Source organism: Chiloscyllium punctatum, chromosome 1 (genome assembly GCF_047496795.1).
Source record: "Chiloscyllium punctatum isolate Juve2018m chromosome 1, sChiPun1.3, whole genome shotgun sequence".
NCBI lineage: Eukaryota > Metazoa > Chordata > Chondrichthyes > Orectolobiformes > Hemiscylliidae > Chiloscyllium > Chiloscyllium punctatum.
The window spans coordinates 179,118,113-179,144,986 of record NC_092739.1 but is presented as its reverse complement, the minus strand read 5'-3'; the positions used below and the strand labels follow the sequence as shown (position 1 = coordinate 179,144,986).

Below are 26,874 nucleotides of genomic sequence, written 5' to 3'. Positions count from 1 at the left end.
GACCCAGGGGAGGGTCGGCCGGGAGAGGGGACCCAGGGGAGGGTCGGCCGGGAGCGGGGACCCAGGGGAGGGTCGGTCGGGAGCGGGGACCCAGGGGAGGGACCCAGGGGAGGGTCGGTCGGGAGCGGGGACCCAGGGGAAGGTCGGCCGGGAGAGGGGACCCAGGGGAGGGTCGGCCGGGAGAGGGGACCCAGGGGAGGGTCGGCCGGGAGAGGGGACCCAGGGGAGGGTCGGCCGGGAGAGGGGACCCAGGGGAGGGTCGGCCGGGAGAGGGGACCCAGGGGAGGGTCGGCCGGGAGCGGGGACCCAGGGGAGGGTCGGCCGGGAGAGGGGACCCAGGGGAGGGTCGGCTGGGAGAGGGGACCCAGGGGAGGGTCGGCCGGGAGCGGGGACCCAGGGGAGGGTCGGCCGGGAGAGGGGACCCAGGGGAGGGTCGGCTGGGAGCGGGGACCCAGGGGAGGGACCCAGGGGAGGGTCGGCCGGGAGCGGGGACCCAGGGGAGGGTCGGCCGGGAGAGGGGACCCGGGAGAGGGGACCCGGGAGAGGGGACCCAGGGGAGGGACCCAGGGGAGGGTCGGCCGGGAGCGGGGACCCAGGGGAGGGTCGGCCGGGAGAGGGGACCCGGGGGAGGGTCGGTCGGGAGCGGGGACCCGGGGGAGGGTCGGTCGGGAGCGGGGACCCAGGGGAGGGTCGGTCGGGAGCGGGGACCCAGGGGAAGGTCGGTCGGGAGCGGGGACCCAGGGGAAGGTCGGCCGGGAGCGGGGACCCAGGGGAAGGTCGGCCGGGAGCGGGGACCCAGGGGAAGGTCGGCCGGGAGCGGGGACCCAGGGGAGGGTCGGTCGGGAGCGGGGACCCAGGGGAGGGACCCAGGGGAGGGTCGGTCGGGAGCGGGGACCCAGGGGAAGGTCGGCCGGGAGCGGGGACCCAGGGGAAGGTCGGCCGGGAGCAGAGTGAGAGGGAACCAGGACAATGTGAGAGGAGAGCCCAAAGACCAAGCCCAAAACGGGATCTTTGTGAGTTCGATCCTTTCTCAGACAGATAGGGCTCAATTGAGAATAAATACTGTCAGAATTGGGAATATGGTCACATGGTTTTAATCAGGAATATTTTGTTAATAAAATCAAGTTGAACTATAAACTGAATCGGTGTCCCCCAAGGACAGGAACATTCTGGGTGAATAGTTTTTAATGTGTGAGCTGGTTAGACCCCATCACAGCACTGTGTGGGATGGTGAGTGGTGAAGGTGATACAGAGGTATCGCTGTGTTAGGAGGAACGCCTGACTGACTACATCGATCCATAGCAGCTGCTGGATAACGTGGCTGAACCAGGAAGGTAGATGTGTCTGTGCAGAGTGATATTTGGGGAGGTGGGGAGGTACTACATACCCAGTGGTCAGGAAGTGAAGTATGTGGCTCCATCAGCCAGGGAAGAAGGCCCATGGCTATTGTTGGCCTGGAGGTGGATGGGACCAGGGGATGTCTTACTGCAGTTACACTGGGCCTTCAGGGTGAGTGCACAGCTGGATGAGTTTGCACAGGTTTGGACTCTTTATCCCTCCCAATGGAAGGAGTGCAACTGTTTGTTGCAACACAGTCATTCCCAGGATTGTCAGGACTGGTTTATGAAGAGACACTGGATCAGTTAGGACTGTATTCCCTGGAGTTTAGAAATATGAGGGGTGCAATCTGTCAGAAATGTGTAAAATTCCGACAGGACTGGTCAGTGGAATTGCAGGAAGGATGTTCCTGATGACTGGGGGACGCAGAGGGGTCACCACTGCCACAGAAAGCAGTGGAGGAAAACATTGTACTATTTCGGGAAGGATATGGGGCTAAAGGACATGGGGGAAAAGCAGAAACAGGATATTGAGTTGGATGATCAGCCATGCAAGATACAGCAGGCCTGAAGGGCTGAATGGCCTCCTCTTGCTTCCATTTCTTCCTTTACAACATTGGTTCCAGGAATGAGAAAGCTGCCATCCACAGCCCCCACTTTCTCCCAGTGTAATGGGGATATGTAACCTGGGGCAGTTATGGGGACAGCAACTGGCCCCAGCCCTTGGGAGGGGAACTGAGACATGTCATATAGCACCATTTCCCAAAGGGAAGGGGGAGGGGTGGTGGGTACATCAGGAATGTGTCACCGAGCAGAGGGAACATTCCGGAACAGCCCCAGGCTGAACTCGGAGATGAATAGCCACCCCCAGCCAGTGATGTGGAGGATGCTGCCTGAGGGGGTATGAGGTGGGCTTGCAGTGAGGGATAGGAAGACTGGGAGTGGCCTGTGCACAGGGGCGTTATTAAAGGGTAAGGAATATTTGTGTTGCTGTCACAGGTGAACACTGGGCTGTGACAGTCTGGCTGAGCTCCGAGTTCACAGTTAAAAAGCCTCCTGTTTGGTTGTGAGCACCATCACATTTCCTGCCCATTCAGAGCTGTCATTGACAAAGCAGAGGGAACTCTGTGTGTGGGTGTGTGTGTGAGAGTGTGTGGGGGGGTGTGTGTGGGGGGGTGTGTGTGCATTGAGTGTGTGAGAGTGTGAGAGTGAGTGTGTGTGGGGGTGTGTGTGTGCATTGAGTGTGTGTGCGAGTGTGTGAGTGTATGTGTGTGCGAGTGAGTGTGTGAGAGTGTGTGAGAGTGTGTGGGGGGGTGTGTGTGGGGGGGTGTGTGTGCATTGAGTGTGTGAGAGTGTGTGAGAGTGTGAGAGTGAGTGTGTGTGGGGGTGTGTGTGTGCATTGAGTGTGTGTGCGAGTGTGTGAGTGTATGTGTGTGCGAGTGAGTGTGTGTGTCAGTGAGAGAGTGAGTGTGTGTGCGAGTGAGTGTGAGAGTATGTGAGTGTGTGTGCGAGAGTGTGCGAGAGTATACGAGAGTGCGTGTGAGTGTGTGTGTGAGAGTTTGCAGGAGTGTGTGAGTGCTCACTGCCTTTGCCTCCTCCCTCTGGGTTTGCGGACCCACCGCATTTGCCCCCTGCTGACTGGCTGCTGCTCACTGCTGAGCTGGGTGGGTGGTCTTGGTGTCAGAACAAAGTCACAGATTGTTGGCCGTCGCTCATATCGAACCCGACAGCTCTGGGTCTCTGGGTAGAAGCCATCTGCTTTCGCTGTGATTTCATAATCTCCAGGATTCAACAATCGCCAGTAATCCCCATCGACAGCTGATGGACAGCAAGTAGCAAACAGTTTACTGTCAGGAACTGTCCACTCTGACCCCTGACCCCACATCCATCCCACTGACTGTCCATCTGACCCCTGACCTCTACACCCATCCCCAGTCATTGTCCATCTGATCCCCATACCCATCCCAGTAACTACCCACTCTGACCCCGACCCCCATAGCCATCCCAGTAACTGTGCACTCTGACCCCTGACCCCCGACCCCCATACCCATCCCAGTAACGACCCACTCTGACCTCTGACCCCCACACACATCCCAATGACTGTTAACTCTGACCCTTGACCTCCACAGCCATCCCAGTGACTGCTCACTCTGACCCCTGACCCCCACACCCATCTATGATTATCCACTCTGACCCTTGACCCCCACACCCATCCCAGTGATTGTCTACTCTGACCCCTGACCCCAAAGCACATCCTAGCGATTGTCTACTCTGACCCCTGACCCTCACATCGCTGTGATGATTTATTGATCCTTGACCCTTACCTGTCCTTATGTCATGGTCAATTCCATTGACGACAATGATGGCTCCCTCGATGCCATGGTTATCACGATCCCTCACCACGCCCTTCACACCCCGGTGAACCTGCACAGGAAGAGTCCATCGGTCACTGTCAGACAGGAGCTGCTGGGAGGTGAGGGCGCAGTTTGCCACAAGCAATGGTTGACTCACTGACCTGCTCCATGTAGATCAGCAGGGACTCTTTGTTATTTTCCCATTCAGCTTGAAGTTCAATCTGGTGGGGGTATTTATCACAACTCAGCTCAACAGTGACCTCAAAACAGTTGGTGTGAAGGTAACTGAAGTCGTTCATACCTGCAAGGCACAGTGCTGTTAACAACCAGGCACTTTGTTCCTGTGGTCATGGCAGCCAAGTGCTGCATAGCAATATCCCACAAACAGCTAAAGAATAGGGCAACTTTCTACATTCACTCTCCAGATGTGCACTGGCAAGGCCACAATATATTATGGGGAAGGCGATGGCCTCGTGGTATTATCTCTGTACTTTGAATCTCGAGACCTAGGGAATGTTCTGGGGACCTCCGCGTTCGAGTCCCACCATGGCAGGAGGTGCAATTGGAAAGCTTTCAACAGTATTCGAAGAATATCCAGGAATCCATTCCCAATTGTTTGAGGGGGAAGACCCATCTGGCTCACGAATGTCCTTGAGGGAAGGAAACTGCCATCTTTGCCTGGTCCGACCTACATGGGAGTCCACACCCACAGCAATGGGGTTGACTCTTAACTACCCTCTGAGCAATTAGGGATGGGCAGGAAAATGTCGGCCTAGCCAGCAACGTCCTCATCTTGCGAATGAATATTTAATAAAACTTACCCATTCTTTATTATCCTTTGGCAAGGGATAAGTATTGATCAGGACACAAAAAGATCACAATATTCCAGATGTGACCGAACTAAAGCTCGATACAGCTGCAAGGTGACTGGAAACCGTTTACACCCTGTGCCCTAACCAATGAACACAAGTGTACCATGTGCCTATGTGACCATCTGATCCACTTGTGTTGTCACTTGGAGAAACACTGTGGACCTAGATGCTGGGATCCCTCTGGTTAATGGAGCTGGTAAAGGTGCTGGTGTTTACTTCCCTCTTGTTTCAGATCTTTGGAAATGCATCACCTCACATTAGTCTGGATGAAATCCATCTGCCATTTCTCTGTCCAAGTCTCCATCCTATCTCTATCCTGCTGTATCCTCTGGCAACCCTCCTCACTATCTGCAGCTCCCCCAGTCTCCCTCCAAACCATTGATATAGTAAACAGCAGGGAGTCCAGGACTTAACCCTGTGGAACACCAGTGATCACAGATCTCCTTCCCCTGCTCCTCTCTGACCAAGCCAGTTCTGTATGTATCTTACCAGCTCACTGTGGACCCCAGGTGACTTCACTTCCTGCACCAACCTGCCAGGAGGGACCTTGCCAAAGGCCTGACTAAAATCCTTGGAGACAACGTTCACCACCTTTTGTCACTTCCTCCAAAGAAAACTCGAAGAAGTTGGAGAGATAAGCCCTCCTCCACACAAAATCATGGTGCCCATTCGACAATCAGACCACGGTTTTCCAAACGGGAGATAATCCTGCACCAAAGAATCATCTCCAATAATTTCCTTCCCAGTGAAGGAAGGCTCATTGGCCTGTAACTTCCTGCATTATTCCCATCTTAAACAAAGCAACAATGCTGGCTATTCTTCAGCTTTCTCTGACCTCACCTGTGATGAAAGGAAGTTCAGAGATTTCATCGATTGGCCACCCAGAACATTCTGCAGCAGGTCCCATTCAGTCCCAGAAACCTGTAGACCTTAATAGATTTCTAATGATGAAACTCTCTGTGTGGGAATACGGGGATAATATTACTGAAGATACTCTGTGTGTGGGCACACAGGGACAATATTACTGCAGATACTCTCTGTGTGGGGATACAGGGACAATATTACTGCAGATACTCTGTGTGTGGGGATACAGGGACAATATTACTGCAGATACTCTGTGTGTGGGGATACAGGGACAATATTACTGCAGATACTCTGTGTGTGGGGATACAGGGACAATATTACTGCAGATACTCTCTGTGTGGGGACACAGGGACAATATTACTGTAGATACTCTGTGCGGGCACACAGGGACAATATCACTGTAGATACTCTCTGTGCGGGCACACAGGGACAATATTACTGCAGATACTCTCTGTGTGGCTAATACAGGGACTAACAGCACTGCCTGTATGAGGAGACAGGGACACTATTACTGTGCCTTCGCTCTGTGTGGGTAACAGTGTGTTACTGCAGATAGTCTCTGTGTGGAGAGACCGAGACAGTATTACTGCAGATATTCTGGCAAGGGATGCAGAAACAGAATTACCGCACTGAGTCTGTGTGGGGACACAGGGACAGTATTATTTTCAATACTCTCTGTGTGGGGGACACAGGGACAGTATTATTGTGGATCCTCGCAGTGCGGGGACACAGGGACAGTATTATTTTGGATCCTCGCAGTGCGGGGACACAGGGACAGTATTATTTTGGATACTCGCAGTGCGGGGACACACGGACAGTATTATTTTGGATCCTCCCAGTGTGGGGACACAGGGACAGTATTATTTTGGATCCTCGCAGTGCGGGGACACAGGGACAGTATTATTTTGGATCCTCGCAGTGCGGGGATACAGGGACAGTATTATTGTGGATCCTCTCAGTGTGGGGACACAGGGACAGTATTATTTTGGATCCTCGCAGTGCGGGGATACAGGGACAGTATTATTGTGGATCCTCGCAGTGCGGGGACACAGGGACAGTATTATTTTGGATCCTCGCAGTGCGGGGATACAGGGACAGTATTATTGTGGATCCTCGCAGTGTGGGGGACACAGGGACAGTATTAGTTTGGATCCTCGCAGTGTGGGGACACAGGGACAGTATTATTGTGGATCCTCTCAGTGCGGGGACACAGGGACAGTATTATTTTGGATCCTCGCAGTGCGGGGACACAGGGACAGTATTATTGTGGATCCTCTCAGTGTGGGGACACAGGAACAGTATTATTTTGGATCCTCGCAGTGCGGGGACACAGGGACAGTATTATTTTGGATCCTCGCAGTGCGGGGACACAGGGACAGTATTATTTTGGATCCTCGCAGTGTGGGAGACACAGGGACAGTATTATTTCGGATCCTCGCAGTGTGGGGGACACAGGGACAGTATTATTTTGGATCCTCGCAGTGTGGGGGCACAGGGACAGTATTATTTTGGATCCTCGCAGTGCAGGGACACAGGGACAGTATTATTGTGGATCCTCTCAGTGCGGGGACACAGGGACAGTATTATTTTGGATCCTCGCAGTGTGCGGACACAGGGACAGTATTATTGTGGATCCTCTCTGTGCGGGGACACAGGGACAGTATTATTGTGGATCCTCACAGTGCGGGGACACAGGGACAGTATTATTTCGGATCCTCGCAGTGCGGGGACACAGGGACAGTATTATTGTGGATCCTCGCAGTGCGGGGACACAGGGACAGTATTATTTTGGATCCTCGCAGTGCGGGGACACAGGGACAGTATTATTGTGGATCCTCTCTGTGTGTGGGGACACAGGGACAGTATTATTGTGGATCCTCTCTGTGTGTGGGACACAGGGACAGTATTATTGTGGATCCTCACAGTGCGGGGACACAGGGACAGTATTATTTTGAATCCTCGCTGTGTGGGGACACAGGGACAGTATTATTGTGGATCCTCTCTGTGTGGGGACACAGGGACAGTATTATTTTGGATCCTCGCAGTGCGGGGACACAGGGACAGTATTATTGTGGATCCTCGCAGTGCGGGGACACAGGGACAGTATTATTTCGGATCCTCGCTGTGTGGGGACACAGGGACAGTATTATTTTGGATCCTCTCAGTGCGGGGACACAGGGACAGTATTATTTCGGATCCTCGCAGTGTGGGGGACACAGGGACAGTATTATTGTGGATCCTCGCAGTGCGGGGACACAGGGACAGTATTATTTCGGATCCTCGCAGTGTGGGGGACACAGGGACAGTATTATTGTGGATCCTCGCAGTGCGGGGAAACAGGGACAGTATTATTGTGGATCCTCTCTGTGCGGGGACACAGGGACAGTATTATTTTGGATCCTCTCTGTGTGGGGATACAGGGACAGTATTATTGTGGATCCTCTCTGTGTGTGGGGACACAGGGACAGTATTATTGTGGATCCTCTCTGTGTGTGGGGACACAGGGACAGTATTATTGTGGATCCTCTCTGTGCGGGGACACAGGGACAGTATTATTGTGGATCCTCTCTGTGTGTGGGGACACAGGGACAGTATTATTGTGGATCCTCTCTGTGTGGGGATACAGGGACAGTATTATTGTGGATCCTCTCTGTGTGTGGGGACACAGGGACAGTATTATTGTGGATCCTCTCTGTGTGGGGATACAGGGACAGTATTATTGTGGATCCTCTCTGTGCGGGGACACAGGGACAGTATTATTGTGGATCCTCACAGTGCGGGGACACAGGGACAGTATTATTGTGGATCCTCTCTGTGTGTGGGGACACAGGGACAGTATTATTTTGGATCCTCTCTGTGTGGGGACACAGGGACAGTATTATTTTGGATCCTCTCTGTGCGGGGACACAGGGACAGTATTATTGTGGATCCTCTCTGTGTGTGGGGACACAGGGACAGTATTATTTTGGATCCTCACAGTGCGGGGACACAGGGACAGTATTATTTTGGATCCTCTCTGTGTGGGGACACAGGGACAGTATTATTGTGGATCCTCACAGTGCGGGGACACAGGGACAGTATTATTTTGAATCCTCGCTGTGTGGGGACACAGGGACAGTATTATTGTGGATCCTCTCAGTGCGGGGACACAGGGACAGTATTATTTTGGATCCTCGCAGTGCGGGGACACACGGACAGTATTATTTTGGATCCTCGCAGTGCGGGGACACACGGACAGTATTATTGTGGATCCTCTCTGTGTGCGGGGACACAGGGACAGTATTATTTTGGATCCTCTCTGTGTGTGGGGACACAGGGACAGTATTATTTTGGATCCTCTCATTGCGGGGACACAGGGACAGTATTATTGTGGATCCTCTCTGTGTGCGGGGACACAGGGACAGTATTATTGTGGATCCTCTCTGTGTGTGGGGACACAGGGACAGTATTATTTTGGATTCTCTCTGTGTGGGGACACAGGGACAGTATTATTTTGGATTCTCTCTGTGTGGGGACACAGGGACAGTATTATTTTGGATACTCGCAGTGCGGGGACACAGGGACAGTATTAGTTTTGGATCCTCGCAGTGTGGGGACAAAGGGACAGTATTATTTTGGATACTGTCTGTGCGGGGACACAGGGACAGTATTATTTTGGATCCTCTCAGTGCGGGGACACAGGGACAGTATTATTGTGGATCCTCTCTGTGTGTGGGGACACAGGGACAGTATTATTGTGGATCCTCTCTGTGTGTGGGGACACAGGGACAGTATTATTGTGGATCCTCTCTGTGTGTGGGGACACAGGGACAGTATTATTGTGGATCCTCTCTGTGTGGGGACACAGGGACAGTATTATTGTGGATCCTCTCTGTGCGGGGACACAGGGACAGTATTATTGTGGATCCTCTCTGTGCGGGGACACAGGGACAGTATTATTTTGGATCCTCTCAGTGCGGGGACACAGGGACAGTATTATTGTGGATCCTCTCTGTGTGTGGGGACACAGGGACAGTATTATTGTGGATCCTCTCTGTGTGTGGGGACACAGGGACAGTATTATTGTGGATCCTCTCTGTGTGTGGGGACACAGGGACAGTATTATTGTGGATCCTCTCTGTGCGGGGACACAGGGACAGTATTATTGTGGATCCTCTCTGTGTGGGGACACAGGGACAGTATTATTGTGGATCCTCTCTGTGTGTGGGGACACAGGGACAGTATTATTGTGGATCCTCTCTGTGTGGGGACACAGGGACAGTATTATTGTGGATCCTCTCTGTGTGTGGGGACACAGGGACAGTATTATTGTGGATCCTCTCATTGCGGGGACACAGGGACAGTATTATTGTGGATCCTCGCAGTGTGGGGACACAGGGACAGTATTATTGTGGATCCTCTCTGTGTGTGGGGACACAGGGACAGTATTATTGTGGATCCTCTCTGTGTGTGGGGACACAGGGACAGTATTATTGTGGATCCTCTCTGTGCGGGGACACAGGGACAGTATTATTGTGGATCCTCTCTGTGCGGGGACACAGGGACAGTATTATTGTGGATCCTCTCTGTGTGTGGGGACATAGGGACAGTATTATTGTGGATCCTCTCTGTGTGTGGGGACACAGGGACAGTATTATTGTGGATCCTCTCTGTGCGGGGACACAGGGACAGTATTATTGTGGATCCTCTCTGTGCGGGGACATAGGGACAGTATTATTGTGGATCCTCTCTGTGTGTGGGGACACAGGGAGAGTATTATTTTGGATCCTCTCTGTGCGGGGACACAGGGACAGTATTATTGTGGATCCTCTCTGTGTGTGGGGACACAGGGACAGTATTATTTTGGATCCTCTCTGTGTGTGGGGACACAGGGACAGTATTATTGTGGATCCTCTCTGTGCGGGGACACAGGGACAGTATTATTGTGGATCCTCTCTGTGCGGGGACACAGGGACAGTATTATTGTGGATCCTCTCTGTGTGTGGGGACACAGGGACAGTATTATTGTGGATCCTCTCAGTGTGGGGACACAGGGACAGTATTATTGTGGATCCTCTCTGTGTGTGGGGACACAGGGACAGTATTATTGTGGATCCTCTCTGTGCGGGGACACAGGGACAGTATTATTGTGGATCCTCTCTGTGCGGGGACACAGGGACAGTATTATTGTGGATCCTCTCTGTGCGGGGACACAGGGACAGTATTATTGTGGATCCTCTCTGTGTGTGGGGACATAGGGACAGTATTATTGTGGATCCTCTCTGTGTGTGGGGACACAGGGACAGTATTATTGTGGATCCTCTCTGTGCGGGGACACAGGGACAGTATTATTGTGGATCCTCTCTGTGCGGGGACATAGGGACAGTATTATTGTGGATCCTCTCTGTGTGTGGGGACACAGGGAGAGTATTATTTTGGATCCTCTCTGTGCGGGGACACAGGGACAGTATTATTGTGGATCCTCTCTGTGTGTGGGGACACAGGGACAGTATTATTTTGGATCCTCTCTGTGTGTGGGGACACAGGGACAGTATTATTGTGGATCCTCTCTGTGCGGGGACACAGGGACAGTATTATTGTGGATCCTCTCTGTGTGTGGGGACACAGGGACAGTATTATTGTGGATCCTCTCTGTGCGGGGACACAGGGACAGTATTATTGTGGATCCTCTCTGTGTGTGGGGACACAGGGACAGTATTATTGTGGATCCTCTCTGTGTGTGGGGACACAGGGACAGTATTATTGCGGATCCTCTCTGTGTGTGGGGACACAGGGACAGTATTATTGTGGATCCTCTCTGTGCGGGGACACAGGGACAGTATTATTGTGGATCCTCACAGTGCGCGGACACAGGGACAGTATTATTTCGGATCCTCGCAGTGCGGGGACACAGGGACAGTATTATTGTGGATCCTCGCAGTGCGGGGACACAGGGACAGTATTATTTTGGATCCTCGCAGTGCGGGGACACAGGGACAGTATTATTGTGGATCCTCTCTGTGTGTGGGGACACAGGGACAGTATTATTGTGGATCCTCTCTGTGTGTGGGGACACAGGGACAGTATTATTGTGGATCCTCACAGTGCGGGGACACAGGGACAGTATTATTTTGAATCCTCGCTGTGTGGGGACACAGGGACAGTATTATTGTGGATCCTCTCTGTGTGGGGACACAGGGACAGTATTATTTTGGATCCTCGCAGTGCGGGTGCACAGGGACAGTATTATTGTGGATCCTCGCAGTGCGGGGACACAGGGACAGTATTATTTCGGATCCTCGCTGTGTGGGGACACAGGGACAGTATTATTTTGGATCCTCTCAGTGCGGGGACACAGGGACAGTATTATTTCGGATCCTCGCAGTGTGGGGGACACAGGGACAGTATTATTGTGGATCCTCGCAGTGCGGGGACACAGGGACAGTATTATTTCGGATCCTCGCAGTGTGGGGGACACAGGGACAGTATTATTGTGGATCCTCGCAGTGCGGGGACACAGGGACAGTATTATTGTGGATCCTCTCTGTGCGGGGACACAGGGACAGTATTATTTTGGATCCTCTCTGTGTGGGGATACAGGGACAGTATTATTGTGGATCCTCTCTGTGTGTGGGGACACAGGGACAGTATTATTGTGGATCCTCTCTGTGTGTGGGGACACAGGGACAGTATTATTGTGGATCCTCTCTGTGCGGGGACACAGGGACAGTATTATTGTGGATCCTCTCTGTGTGTGGGGACACAGGGACAGTATTATTGTGGATCCTCTCTGTGTGTGGGGACACAGGGACAGTATTATTGTGGATCCTCTCTGTGTGTGGGGACACAGGGACAGTATTATTGTGGATCCTCTCTGTGCGGGGACACAGGGACAGTATTATTGTGGATCCTCACAGTGCGGGGACACAGGGACAGTATTATTGTGGATCCTCTCTGTGTGTGGGGACACAGGGACAGTATTATTTTGGATCCTCTCTGTGTGGGGACACAGGGACAGTATTATTTTGGATCCTCTCTGTGCGGGGACACAGGGACAGTATTATTGTGGATCCTCTCTGTGTGGGGATACAGGGACAGTATTATTGTGGATCCTCACAGTGCGGGGACACAGGGACAGTATTATTGTGGATCCTCTCTGTGTGTGGGGACACAGGGACAGTATTATTTTGGATCCTCTCTGTGTGGGGACACAGGGACAGTATTATTTTGGATCCTCTCTGTGCGGGGACACAGGGACAGTATTATTGTGGATCCTCTCTGTGTGTGGGGACACAGGGACAGTATTATTTTGGATCCTCACAGTGCGGGGACACAGGGACAGTATTATTGTGGATCCTCACAGTGCGGGGACACAGGGACAGTATTATTGTGGATCCTCTCTGTGTGCGGGGACACAGGGACAGTATTATTTTGGATCCTCTCTGTGTGTGGGGACACAGGGACAGTATTATTTTGGATCCTCTCATTGCGGGGACACAGGGACAGTATTATTGTGGATCCTCTCTGTGTGCGGGGACACAGGGACAGTATTATTGTGGATCCTCTCTGTGTGTGGGGACACAGGGACAGTATTATTTTGGATTCTCTCTGTGTGGGGACACAGGGACAGTATTATTTTGGATTCTCTCTGTGTGGGGACACAGGGACAGTATTATTTTGGATACTCGCAGTGCGGGGACACAGGGACAGTATTAGTTTTGGATCCTCGCAGTGTGGGGACAAAGGGACAGTATTATTTTGGATACTGTCTGTGCGGGGACACAGGGACAGTATTATTGTGGATCCTCTCATTGCGGGGACACAGGGACAGTATTATTGTGGATCCTCTCTGTGCGGGGACACAGGGACAGTATTATTGTGGATCCTCTCTGTGCGGGGACACAGGGACAGTATTATTTTGGATCCTCTCAGTGCGGGGACACAGGGACAGTATTATTGTGGATCCTCTCTGTGTGTGGGGACACAGGGACAGTATTATTGTGGATCCTCTCTGTGTGTGGGGACACAGGGACAGTATTATTGTGGATCCTCTCTGTGTGTGGGGACACAGGGACAGTATTATTGTGGATCCTCTCTGTGTGGGGACACAGGGACAGTATTATTGTGGATCCTCTCTGTGTGTGGGGACACAGGGACAGTATTATTGTGGATCCTCTCTGTGTGGGGACACAGGGACAGTATTATTGTGGATCCTCTCTGTGTGTGGGGACACAGGGACAGTATTATTGTGGATCCTCTCATTGCGGGGACACAGGGACAGTATTATTGTGGATCCTCGCAGTGTGGGGACACAGGGACAGTATTATTGTGGATCCTCTCTGTGTGTGGGGACACAGGGACAGTATTATTGTGGATCCTCTCTGTGTGTGGGGACACAGGGACAGTATTATTGCGGATCCTCTCTGTGTGTGGGGACACAGGGACAGTATTATTGTGGATCCTCGCAGTGCGGGGACACAGGGACAGTATTATTGTGGATCCTCTCTGTGCGGGGACACAGGGACAGTATTATTGTGGATCCTCTCTGTGTGTGGGGACACAGGGACAGTATTATTGTGGATCCTCTCTGTGTGGGGACACAGGGACAGCATTATTGTGGATCCTCTCTGTGTGTGGGGACACAGGGACAGTATTATTGTGGATCCTCTCTGTGCGGGGACACAGGGACAGTATTATTGTGGATCCTCTCTGTGCGGGGACACAGGGACAGTATTATTGTGGATCCTCTCTGTGTGTGGGGACATAGGGACAGTATTATTGTGGATCCTCTCTGTGTGTGGGGACACAGGGACAGTATTATTGTGGATCCTCTCTGTGTGTGGGGACACAGGGAGAGTATTATTTTGGATCCTCTCTGTGCGGGGACACAGGGACAGTATTATTGTGGATCCTCTCTGTGTGTGGGGACACAGGGACAGTATTATTTTGGATCCTCTCTGTGTGTGGGGACACAGGGACAGTATTATTGTGGATCCTCTCTGTGCGGGGACACAGGGACAGTATTATTGTGGATCCTCTCTGTGCGGGGACACAGGGACAGTATTATTGTGGATCCTCTCTGTGCGGGGACACAGGGACAGTATTATTGTGGATCCTCTCTGTGTGTGGGGACACAGGGACAGTATTATTGTGGATCCTCTCTGTGTGTGGGGACACAGGGACAGTATTATTGCGGATCCTCTCTGTGTGTGGGGACACAGGGACAGTATTATTGTGGATCCTCTCTGTGCGGGGACACAGGGACAGTATTATTGTGGATCCTCACAGTGCGCGGACACAGGGACAGTATTATTTCGGATCCTCGCAGTGCGGGGACACAGGGACAGTATTATTGTGGATCCTCGCAGTGCGGGGACACAGGGACAGTATTATTTTGGATCCTCGCAGTGCGGGGACACAGGGACAGTATTATTGTGGATCCTCTCTGTGTGTGGGGACACAGGGACAGTATTATTGTGGATCCTCTCTGTGTGTGGGGACACAGGGACAGTATTATTGTGGATCCTCACAGTGCGGGGACACAGGGACAGTATTATTTTGAATCCTCGCTGTGTGGGGACACAGGGACAGTATTATTGTGGATCCTCTCTGTGTGGGGACACAGGGACAGTATTATTTTGGATCCTCGCAGTGCGGGGACACAGGGACAGTATTATTGTGGATCCTCGCAGTACGGGGACACAGGGACAGTATTATTTCGGATCCTCGCTGTGTGGGGACACAGGGACAGTATTATTTTGGATCCTCTCAGTGCGGGGACACAGGGACAGTATTATTTCGGATCCTCGCAGTGTGGGGGACACAGGGACAGTATTATTGTGGATCCTCGCAGTGCGGGGACACAGGGACAGTATTATTTCGGATCCTCGCAGTGTGGGGGACACAGGGACAGTATTATTGTGGATCCTCGCAGTGCGGGGACACAGGGACAGTATTATTGTGGATCCTCTCTGTGCGGGGACACAGGGACAGTATTATTTTGGATCCTCTCTGTGTGGGGATACAGGGACAGTATTATTGTGGATCCTCTCTGTGTGTGGGGACACAGGGACAGTATTATTGTGGATCCTCTCTGTGTGTGGGGACACAGGGACAGTATTATTGTGCATCCTCTCTGTGCGGGGACACAGGGACAGTATTATTGTGGATCCTCTCTGTGTGTGGGGACACAGGGACAGTATTATTGTGGATCCTCTCTGTGTGGGGATACAGGGACAGTATTATTGTGGATCCTCACAGTGCGGGGACACAGGGACAGTATTATTGTGGATCCTCTCTGTGTGTGGGGACACAGGGACAGTATTATTTTGGATCCTCTCTGTGTGGGGACACAGGGACAGTATTATTTTGGATCCTCTCTGTGCGGGGACACAGGGACAGTATTATTGTGGATCCTCTCTGTGTGGGGATACAGGGACAGTATTATTGTGGATCCTCACAGTGCGGGGACACAGGGACAGTATTATTGTGGATCCTCTCTGTGTGTGGGGACACAGGGACAGTATTATTTTGGATCCTCTCTGTGTGGGGACACAGGGACAGTATTATTTTGGATCCTCTCTGTGCGGGGACACAGGGACAGTATTATTGTGGATCCTCTCTGTGTGTGGGGACACAGGGACAGTATTATTTTGGATCCTCACAGTGCGGGGACACAGGGACAGTATTATTTTGAATCCTCGCTGTGTGGGGACACAGGGACAGTATTATTGTGGATCCTCTCAGTGCGGGGAAACAGGGACAGTATTATTTTGGATCCTCGCAGTGCGGGGACACACGGACAGTATTATTTTGGATCCTCGCAGTGCGGGGACACACGGACAGTATTATTGTGGATCCTCTCTGTGTGCGGGGACACAGGGACAGTATTATTTTGGATCCTCTCTGTGTGTGGGGACACAGGGACAGTATTATTTTGGATCCTCTCATTGCGGGGACACAGGGACAGTATTATTGTGGATCCTCTCTGTGTGCGGGGACACAGGGACAGTATTATTGTGGATCCTCTCTGTGTGTGGGGACACAGGGACAGTATTATTTTGGATTCTCTCTGTGTGGGGACACAGGGACAGTATTATTTTGGATTCTCTCTGTGTGGGGACACAGGGACAGTATTATTTTGGATACTCGCAGTGCGGGGACACAGGGACAGTATTAGTTTTGGATCCTCGCAGTGTGGGGACAAAGGGACAGTATTATTTTGGATACCGTCTGTGCGGGGACACAGGGACAGTATTATTGTGGATCCTCTCATTGCGGGGACACAGGGACAGTATTATTGTGGATCCTCTCTGTGCGGGGACACAGGGACAGTATTATTGTGGATCCTCTCTGTGCGGGGACACAGGGACAGTATTATTTTGGATCCTCTCAGTGCGGGGACACAGGGACAGTATTATTGTGGATCCTCTCTGTGTGTGGGGACACAGGGACAGTATTATTGTGGATCCTCTGTGTGTGTGGGGACACAGGGACAGTATTATTGTGGATCCTCTCTGTGTGTGGGGACACAGGGACAGTATTATTGTGGATCCTCTCTGTGTGGGGACACAGGGACAGTATTATTGTGGATCCTCTCTGTGTGTGGGGACACAGGGACAGTATTATTGTGGATCCTCTCTGTGTGGGGACACAGGGACAGTATTATTGTGGATCCTCTCTGTGTGTGGGGACACAGGGACAGTATTATTGTGGATCCTCTCATTGCGGGGACACAGGGACAGTATTATTGTGGATCCTCGCAGTGTGGGGACACAGGGACAGTATTATTGTGGATCCTCTCTGTGTGTGGGGACACAGGGACAGTATTATTGTGGATCCTCTCTGTGTGTGGGGACACAGGGACAGTATTATTGTGGATCCTCTCATTGCGGGGACACAGGGACAGTATTATTGTGGATCCTCTCTGTGTGTGGGGACATAGGGACAGTATTATTGTGGATCCTCTCTGTGTGTGGGGACACAGGGACAGTATTATTGTGGATCCTCTCTGTGTGTGGGGACACAGGGAGAGTATTATTTTGGATCCTCTCTGTGCGGGGACACAGGGACAGTATTATTGTGGATCCTCTCTGTGTGTGGGGACACAGGGACAGTATTATTTTGGATCCTCTCTGTGTGTGGGGACACAGGGACAGTATTATTGTGGATCCTCTCTGTGCGGGGACACAGGGACAGTATTATTGTGGATCCTCTCTGTGCGGGGACACAGGGACAGTATTATTGTGGATCCTCTCTGTGCGGGGACACAGGGACAGTATTATTGTGGATCCTCTCATTGCGGGGACACAGGGACAGTATTATTGTGGATCCTCGCAGTGTGGGGACACAGGGACAGTATTATTGCGGATCCTCTCTGTGTGTGGGGACACAGGGACAGTATTATTGTGGATCCTCGCAGTGCGGGGACACAGGGACAGTATTATTGTGGATCCTCTCTGTGCGGGGACACAGGGACAGTATTATTGTGGATCCTCTCTGTGTGTGGGGACACAGGCACAGTATTATTGTGGATCCTCTCTGTGTGGGGACACAGGGACAGCATTATTGTGGATCCTCTCTGTGTGTGGGGACACAGGGACAGTATTATTGTGGATCCTCTCTGTGCGGGGACACAGGGACAGTATTATTGTGGATCCTCTCTGTGTGTGGGGACACAGGGACAGTATTATTGTGGATCCTCTCTGTGCGGGGACACAGGGACAGTATTATTGTGGATCCTCTCTGTGCGGGGACACAGGGACAGTATTATTGTGGATCCTCTCTGTGCGGGGACACAGGGACAGTATTATTGTGGATCCTCTCTGTGTGTGGGGACACAGGGACAGTATTATTGTGGATCCTCTCTGTGTGTGGGGACACAGGGACAGTATTATTGTGGATCCTCTCTGTGTGTGGGGACACAGGGACAGTATTATTGTGGATCCTCTCTGTGCGGGGACACAGGGACAGTATTATTGTGGATCCTCTCTGTGCGGGGACACAGGGACAGTATTATTGTGGATCCTCTCTGTGTGTGGGGACACAGGGACAGTATTATTTTGGATCCTCTCTGTGTGGGGACACAGGGACAGTATTATTTTGGATCCTCTCTGTGCGGGGACACAGGGACAGTATTATTGTGGATCCTCTCTGTGTGGGGATACAGGGACAGTATTATTGTGGATCCTCACAGTGCGGGGACACAGGGACAGTATTATTGTGGATCCTCTCTGTGTGTGGGGACACAGGGACAGTATTATTTTGGATCCTCTCTGTGTGGGGACACAGGGACAGTATTATTTTGGATCCTCTCTGTGCGGGGACACAGGGACAGTATTATTGTGGATCCTCTCTGTGTGTGGGGACACAGGGACAGTATTATTTTGGATCCTCACAGTGCGGGGACACAGGGACAGTATTATTTTGAATCCTCGCTGTGTGGGGACACAGGGACAGTATTATTGTGGATCCTCTCTGTGTGTGGGGACACAGGGACAGTATTATTTTGGATCCTCTCTGTGTGGGGACACAGGGACAGTATTATTGTGGATCCTCTCAGTGCGGGGAAACAGGGACAGTATTATTTTGGATCCTCGCAGTGCGGGGACACACGGACAGTATTATTTTGGATCCTCGCAGTGCGGGGACACACGGACAGTATTATTGTGGATCCTCTCTGTGTGCGGGGACACAGGGACAGTATTATTTTGGATCCTCTCTGTGTGTGGGGACACAGGGACAGTATTATTTTGGATCCTCTCATTGCGGGGACACAGGGACAGTATTATTGTGGATACTCTCTGTGTGCGGGGACACAGGGACAGTATTATTGTGGATCCTCTCTGTGTGTGGGGACACAGGGACAGTATTATTTTGGATTCTCTCTGTGTGGGGACACAGGGACAGTATTATTTTGGATTCTCTCTGTGTGGGGACACAGGGACAGTATTATTTTGGATACTCGCAGTGCGGGGACACAGGGACAGTATTAGTTTTGGATCCTCGCAGTGTGGGGACAAAGGGACAGTATTATTTTGGATACTGTCTGTGCGGGGACACAGGGACAGTATTATTGTGGATCCTCGCAGTGCGGGGACACACGGACAGTATTATTGTGGATCCTCTCTGTGTGCGGGGACACAGGGACAGTATTATTTTGGATCCTCTCTGTGTGTGGGGACACAGGGACAGTATTATTGTGGATCCTCTCTGTGTGGGGACACAGGGACAGTATTATTGTGGATCCTCTCTGTGTGTGGGGACACAGGGACAGTATTATTGTGGATCCTCGCAGTGTGGGGACACAGGGACAGTATTATTGTGGATCCTCTCTGTGTGTGGGGACACAGGGACAGTATTATTGTGGATCCTCTCTGTGTGTGGGGACACAGGGACAGTATTATTGTGGATCCTCTCATTGCGGGGACACAGGGACAGTATTATTGTGGATCCTCTCTGTGTGTGGGGACATAGGGACAGTATTATTGTGGATCCTCTCTGTGTGTGGGGACACAGGGACAGTATTATTGTGGATCCTCTCTGTGTGTGGGGACACAGGGAGAGTATTATTTTGGATCCTCTCTGTGCGGGGACACAGGGACAGTATTATTGTGGATCCTCTCTGTGTGTGGGGACACAGGGACAGTATTATTTTGGATCCTCTCTGTGTGTGGGGACACAGGGACAGTATTATTGTGGATCCTCTCTGTGCGGGGACACAGGGACAGTATTATTGTGGATCCTCTCTGTGCGGGGACACAGGGACAGTATTATTGTGGATCCTCTCTGTGCGGGGACACAGGGACAGTATTATTGTGGATCCTCTCATTGCGGGGACACAGGGACAGTATTATTGCGGATCCTCTCTGTGTGTGGGGACACAGGGACAGTATTATTGTGGATCCTCGCAGTGTGGGGACACAGGGACAGTATTATTGCGGATCCTCTCTGTGTGTGGGGACACAGGGACAGTATTATTGTGGATCCTCGCAGTGCGGGGACACAGGGACAGTATTATTGTGGATCCTCTCTGTGCGGGGACACAGGGACAGTATTATTGTGGATCCTCTCTGTGTGGGGACACAGGGACAGCATTATTGTGGATCCTCTCTGTGTGTGGGGACACAGGGACAGTATTATTGTGGATCCTCTCTGTGCGGGGACACAGGGACAGTATTATTGTGGATCCTCTCTGTGCGGGGACACAGGGACAGTATTATTGTGGATCCTCTCTGTGCGGGGACACAGGGACAGTATTATTGTGGATCCTCTCTGTGCGGGGACACAGGGACAGTATTATTGTGGATCCTCTCTGTGTGGGGACACAGGGACAGCATTATTGTGGATCCTCTCTGTGTGTGGGGACACAGGGACAGTATTATTGTGGATCCTCTCTGTGCGGGGACACAGGGACAGTATTATTGTGGATCCTCTCTGTGTGTGGGGACACAGGGACAGTATTATTGTGGATCCTCTCTGTGCGGGGACACAGGGACAGTATTATTGTGGATCCTCTCTGTGCGGGGACACAGGGACAGTATTATTGTGGATCCTCTCTGTGCGGGGACACAGGGACAGTATTATTGTGGATCCTCTCTGTGCGGGGACACAGGGACAGTATTATTGTGGATCCTCTCTGTGTGTGGGGACACAGGGACAGTATTATTGTGGATCCTCTCTGTGTGTGGGGACACAGGGACAGTATTATTGTGGATCCTCTCTGTGTGTGGGGACACAGGGACAGTATTATTGTGGATCCTCTCTGTGCGGGGACACAGGGACAGTATTATTGTGGATCCTCTCTGTGCGGGGACACAGGGACAGTATTATTGTGGATCCTCTCTGTGTGTGGGGACACAGGGACAGTATTATTTTGGATCCTCTCTGTGTGGGGACACAGGGACAGTATTATTTTGGATCCTCTCTGTGCGGGGACACAGGGACAGTATTATTGTGGATCCTCTCTGTGTGTGGGGACACAGGGACAGTATTATTTTGGATCCTCACAGTGCGGGGACACAGGGACAGTATTATTTTGGATCCTCTCTGTGTGGGGACACAGGGACAGTATTATTGTGGATCCTCACAGTGCGGGGACACAGGGACAGTATTATTTTGAATCCTCGCTGTGTGGGGACACAGGGACAGTATTATTGTGGATCCTCTCAGTGCGGGGAAACAGGGACAGTATTATTTTGGATCCTCGCAGTGCGGGGACACACGGACAGTATTATTTTGGATCCTCGCAGTGCGGGGACACACGGACAGTATTATTGTGGATCCTCTCTGTGTGCGGGGACACAGGGACAGTATTATTTTGGATCCTCTCTGTGTGTGGGGACACAGGGACAGTATTATTTTGGATCCTCTCATTGCGGGGACACAGGGACAGTATTATTGTGGATCCTCTCTGTGTGCGGGGACACAGGGACAGTATTATTGTGGATCCTCTCTGTGTGTGGGGACACAGGGACAGTATTATTTTGGATTCTCTCTGTGTGGGGACACAGGGACAGTATTATTTTGGATTCTCTCTGTGTGGGGACACAGGGACAGTATTATTTTGGATACTCGCAGTGCGGGGACACAGGGACAGTATTAGTTTTGGATCCTCGCAGTGTGGGGACAAAGGGACAGTATTATTTTGGATACTGTCTGTGCGGGGACACAGGGACAGTATTATTGTGGATCCTCTCATTGCGGGGACACAGGGACAGTATTATTGTGGATCCTCTCTGTGCGGGGACACAGGGACAGTATTATTGTGGATCCTCTCTGTGCGGGGACACAGGGACAGTATTATTTTGGATCCTCTCAGTGCGGGGACACAGGGACAGTATTATTGTGGATCCTCTCTGTGTGTGGGGACACAGGGACAGTATTATTGTGGATCCTCTCTGTGTGTGGGGACACAGGGACAGTATTATTGTGGATCCTCTCTGTGTGTGGGGACACAGGGACAGTATTATTTTGGATCCTCTCTGTGTGGGGACACAGGGACAGTATTATTGTGGATCCTCTCTGTGTGTGGGGACACAGGGACAGTATTATTGTGGATCCTCTCTGTGTGGGGACACAGGGACAGTATTATTGTGGATCCTCTCTGTGTGTGGGGACACAGGGACAGTATTATTGTGGATCCTCTCATTGCGGGGACACAGGGACAGTATTATTGTGGATCCTCGCAGTGTGGGGACACAGGGACAGTATTATTGTGGATCCTCTCTGTGTGTGGGGACACAGGGACAGTATTATTGTGGATCCTTTCTGTGTGTGGGGACACAGGGACAGTATTATTGTGGATCCTCTCTGTGTGTGGGGACACAGGGACAGTATTATTGTGGATCCTCTCATTGCGGGGACACAGGGACAGTATTATTGTGGATCCTCTCTGTGTGTGGGGACATAGGGACAGTATTATTGTGGATCCTCTCTGTGTGTGGGGACACAGGGACAGTATTATTGTGGATCCTCTCTGTGTGTGGGGACACAGGGAGAGTATTATTTTGGATCCTCTCTGTGCGGGGACACAGGGACAGTATTATTGTGGATCCTCTCTGTGTGTGGGGACACAGGGACAGTATTATTTTGGATCCTCTCTGTGTGTGGGGACACAGGGACAGTATTATTGTGGATCCTCTCTGTGCGGGGACACAGGGACAGTATTATTGTGGATCCTCTCTGTGCGGGGACACAGGGACAGTATTATTGTGGATCCTCTCTGTGCGGGGACACAGGGACAGTATTATTGTGGATCCTCTCTGTGTGTGGGGACACAGGGACAGTATTATTGTGGATCCTCTCTGTGTGTGGGGACACAGGGACAGTATTATTGCGGATCCTCTCTGTGTGGGGACACAGGGACAGCATTATTGTGGATCCTCTCTGTGTGTGGGGACACAGGGACAGTATTATTGTGGATCCTCTCTGTGCGGGGACACAGGGACAGTATTATTGTGGATCCTCTCTGTGTGTGGGGACACAGGGACAGTATTATTGTGGATCCTCTCTGCGCGGGGACACAGGGACAGTATTATTGTGGATCCTCTCTGTGCGGGGACACAGGGACAGTATTATTGTGGATCCTCTCTGTGCGGGGACACAGGGACAGTATTATTGTGGATCCTCTCTGTGCGGGGACACAGGGACAGTATTATTGTGGATCCTCTCTGTGTGTGGGGACACAGGGACAGTATTATTGTGGATCCTCTCTGTGTGTGGGGACACAGGGACAGTATTATTGTGGATCCTCTCTGTGTGTGGGGACACAGGGACAGTATTATTTTGGATCCTCTCTGTGCGGGGACACAGGGACAGTATTATTTTGGATACTCTCTGTGTGTGGGGACACATGGACAGTATTATTTTGGATCCTCTCTGTGCGGGGACACAGGGACAGTATTATTGTGGATCCTCTCTGTGCGGGGACACAGGGACAGTATTATTGTGGATCCTCACAGTGCGGGGACACAGGGACAGTATTATTGTGGATCCTCTCTGTGCGGGGACACAGGGACAGTATTATTGTGGATCCTCTCTGTGTGTGGGGACACAGGGACAGTATTATTGTGGATCCTCTCTGTGCGGGGACACAGGGACAGTATTATTGTGGATCCTCTCTGTGTGTGGGGACAAAGGGACAGTATTATTGTGGATCCTCTCTGTGCGGGGACACAGGGACAGTATTATTTTGGATCCTCTCTGTGTGGGGACACAGGGACAGTATTATTGTGGATCCTCTCTGTGTATGGGGACACAGGGACAGTATTATTGTGGATCCTCTCTGTGCGGGGACACAGGGACAGTATTATTGTGGATCCTCACAGTGCGCGGACACAGGGACAGTATTATTTCGGATCCTCGCAGTGCGGGGACACAGGGACAGTATTATTGTGGATCCTCGCAGTGCGGGGACACAGGGACAGTATTATTTTGGATCCTCGCAGTGCGGGGACACAGGGACAGTATTATTGTGGATCCTCTCTGTGTGTGGGGACACAGGGACAGTATTATTGTGGATCCTCTCTGTGTGTGGGGACACAGGGACAGTATTATTGTGGATCCTCACAGTGCGGGGACACAGGGACAGTATTATTTTGAATCCTCGCTGTGTGGGGACACAGGGACAGTATTATTGTGGATCCTCTCTGTGTGGGGACACAGGGACAGTATTATTTTGGATCCTCGCAGTGCGGGGACACAGGGACAGTATTATTGTGGATCCTCGCAGTGCGGGGACACAGGGACAGTATTATTTCGGATCCTCGCTGTGTGGGGACACAGGGACAGTATTATTTTGGATCCTCTCAGTGCGGGGACACAGGGACAGTATTATTTCGGATCCTCGCAGTGTGGGGGACACAGGGACAGTATTATTGTGGATCCTCGCAGTGCGGGGACACAGGGACAGTATTATTTCGGATCCTCGCAGTGTGGGGGACACAGGGACAGTATTATTGTGGATCCTCGCAGTGCGGGGACACAGGGACAGTATTATTGTGGATCCTCTCTGTGCGGGGACACAGGGACAGTATTATTTTGGATCCTCTCTGTGTGGGGATACAGGGACTGTATTATTGTGGATCCTCTCTGTGTGTGGGGACACAGGGACAGTATTATTGTGGATCCTCTCTGTGTGTGGGGACACAGGGACAGTATTATTGTGGATCCTCTCTGTGCGGGGACACAGGGACAGTATTATTGTGGATCCTCTCTGTGTGTGGGGACACAGGGACAGTATTATTGTGGATCCTCTCTGTGTGGGGATACAGGGACAGTATTATTGTGGATCCTCACAGTGCGGGGACACAGGGACAGTATTATTGTGGATCCTCTCTGTGTGTGGGGACACAGGGACAGTATTATTTTGGATCCTCTCTGTGTGGGGACACAGGGACAGTATTATTGTGGATCCTCTCTGTGTGGGGATACAGGGACAGTATTATTGTGGATCCTCACAGTGCGGGGACACAGGGACAGTATTATTGTGGATCCTCTCTGTGTGTGGGGACACAGGGACAGTATTATTTTGGATCCTCTCTGTGTGGGGACACAGGGACAGTATTATTTTGGATCCTCTCTGTGCGGGGACACAGGGACAGTATTATTGTGGATCCTCTCTGTGTGTGGGGACACAGGGACAGTATTATTTTGGATCCTCACAGTGCGGGGACACAGGGACAGTATTATTTTGGATCCTCTCTGTGTGGGGACACAGGGACAGTATTATTGTGGATCCTCACAGTGCGGGGACACAGGGACAGTATTATTTTGAATCCTCGCTGTGTGGGGACACAGGGACAGTATTATTGTGGATCCTCTCAGTGCGGGGAAACAGGGACAGTATTATTTTGGATCCTCGCAGTGCGGGGACACACGGACAGTATTATTTTGGATCCTCGCAGTGCGGGGACACACGGACAGTATTATTGTGGATCCTCTCTGTGTGCGGGGACACAGGGACAGTATTATTTTGGATCCTCTCTGTGTGTGGGGACACAGGGACAGTATTATTTTGGATCCTCTCATTGCGGGGACACAGGGACAGTATTATTGTGGATCCTCTCTGTGTGCGGGGACACAGGGACAGTATTATTGTGGATCCTCTCTGTGTGTGGGGACACAGGGACAGTATTATTTTGGATTCTCTCTGTGTGGGGACACAGGGACAGTATTATTTTGGATTCTCTCTGTGTGGGGACACAGGGACAGTATTATTTTGGATACTCGCAGTGCGGGGACACAGGGACAGTATTAGTTTTGGATCCGCGCAGTGTGGGGACAAAGGGACAGTATTATTTTGGATACTGTCTGTGCGGGGACACAGGGACAGTATTATTGTGGATCCTCTCATTGCGGGGACACAGGGACAGTATTATTGTGGATCCTCTCTGTGCGGGGACACAGGGACAGTATTATTGTGGATCCTCTCTGTGCGGGGACACAGGGACAGTATTATTTTGGATCCTCTCAGTGCGGGGACACAGGGACAGTATTATTGTGGATCCTCTCTGTGTGTGGGGACACAGGGACAGTATTATTGTGGATCCTCTCTGTGTGTGGGGACACAGGGACAGTATTATTGTGGATCCTCTCTGTGTGTGGGGACACAGGGACAGTATTATTGTGGATCCTCTCTGTGTGGGGACACAGGGACAGTATTATTGTGGATCCTCTCTGTGTGTGGGGACACAGGGACAGTATTATTGTGGATCCTCTCTGTGTGGGGACACAGGGACAGTATTATTGTGGATCCTCTCTGTGTGTGGGGACACAGGGACAGTATTATTTTGGATCCTCTCTGTGTGTGGGGACACAGGGACAGTATTATTGTGGATCCTCGCAGTGTGGGGACACAGGGACAGTATTATTGTGGATCCTCTCTGTGTGTGGGGACACAGGGACAGTATTATTGTGGATCCTCTCAGTGTGTGGGGACACAGGGACAGTATTATTGTGGATCCTCTC

At 51.5% G+C, this 26,874-nt stretch overlaps 1 protein-coding gene across 1 annotated transcript in view; it reads right to left on the bottom strand.

Moving 5' to 3' along the window:
• Positions 1–1,078: 1,078 nt before the first annotated feature.
• Positions 1,079–26,874, bottom strand: part of LOC140480847 (probable carboxypeptidase X1) — an 89,054-nt gene continuing 63,258 nt past the window's right edge. The window contains exons 8-10 of the mRNA XM_072576335.1: positions 3,853–3,992; positions 3,662–3,761; positions 1,079–3,155 (exon numbers count right to left, since the gene is read on the bottom strand). Coding sequence (XP_072432436.1) covers positions 2,917–3,155; positions 3,662–3,761; positions 3,853–3,992 — 479 coding nt within the window. The 3' untranslated portion in view covers positions 1,079–2,916. The remainder of the gene's footprint in view (positions 3,156–3,661; positions 3,762–3,852; positions 3,993–26,874) is intronic.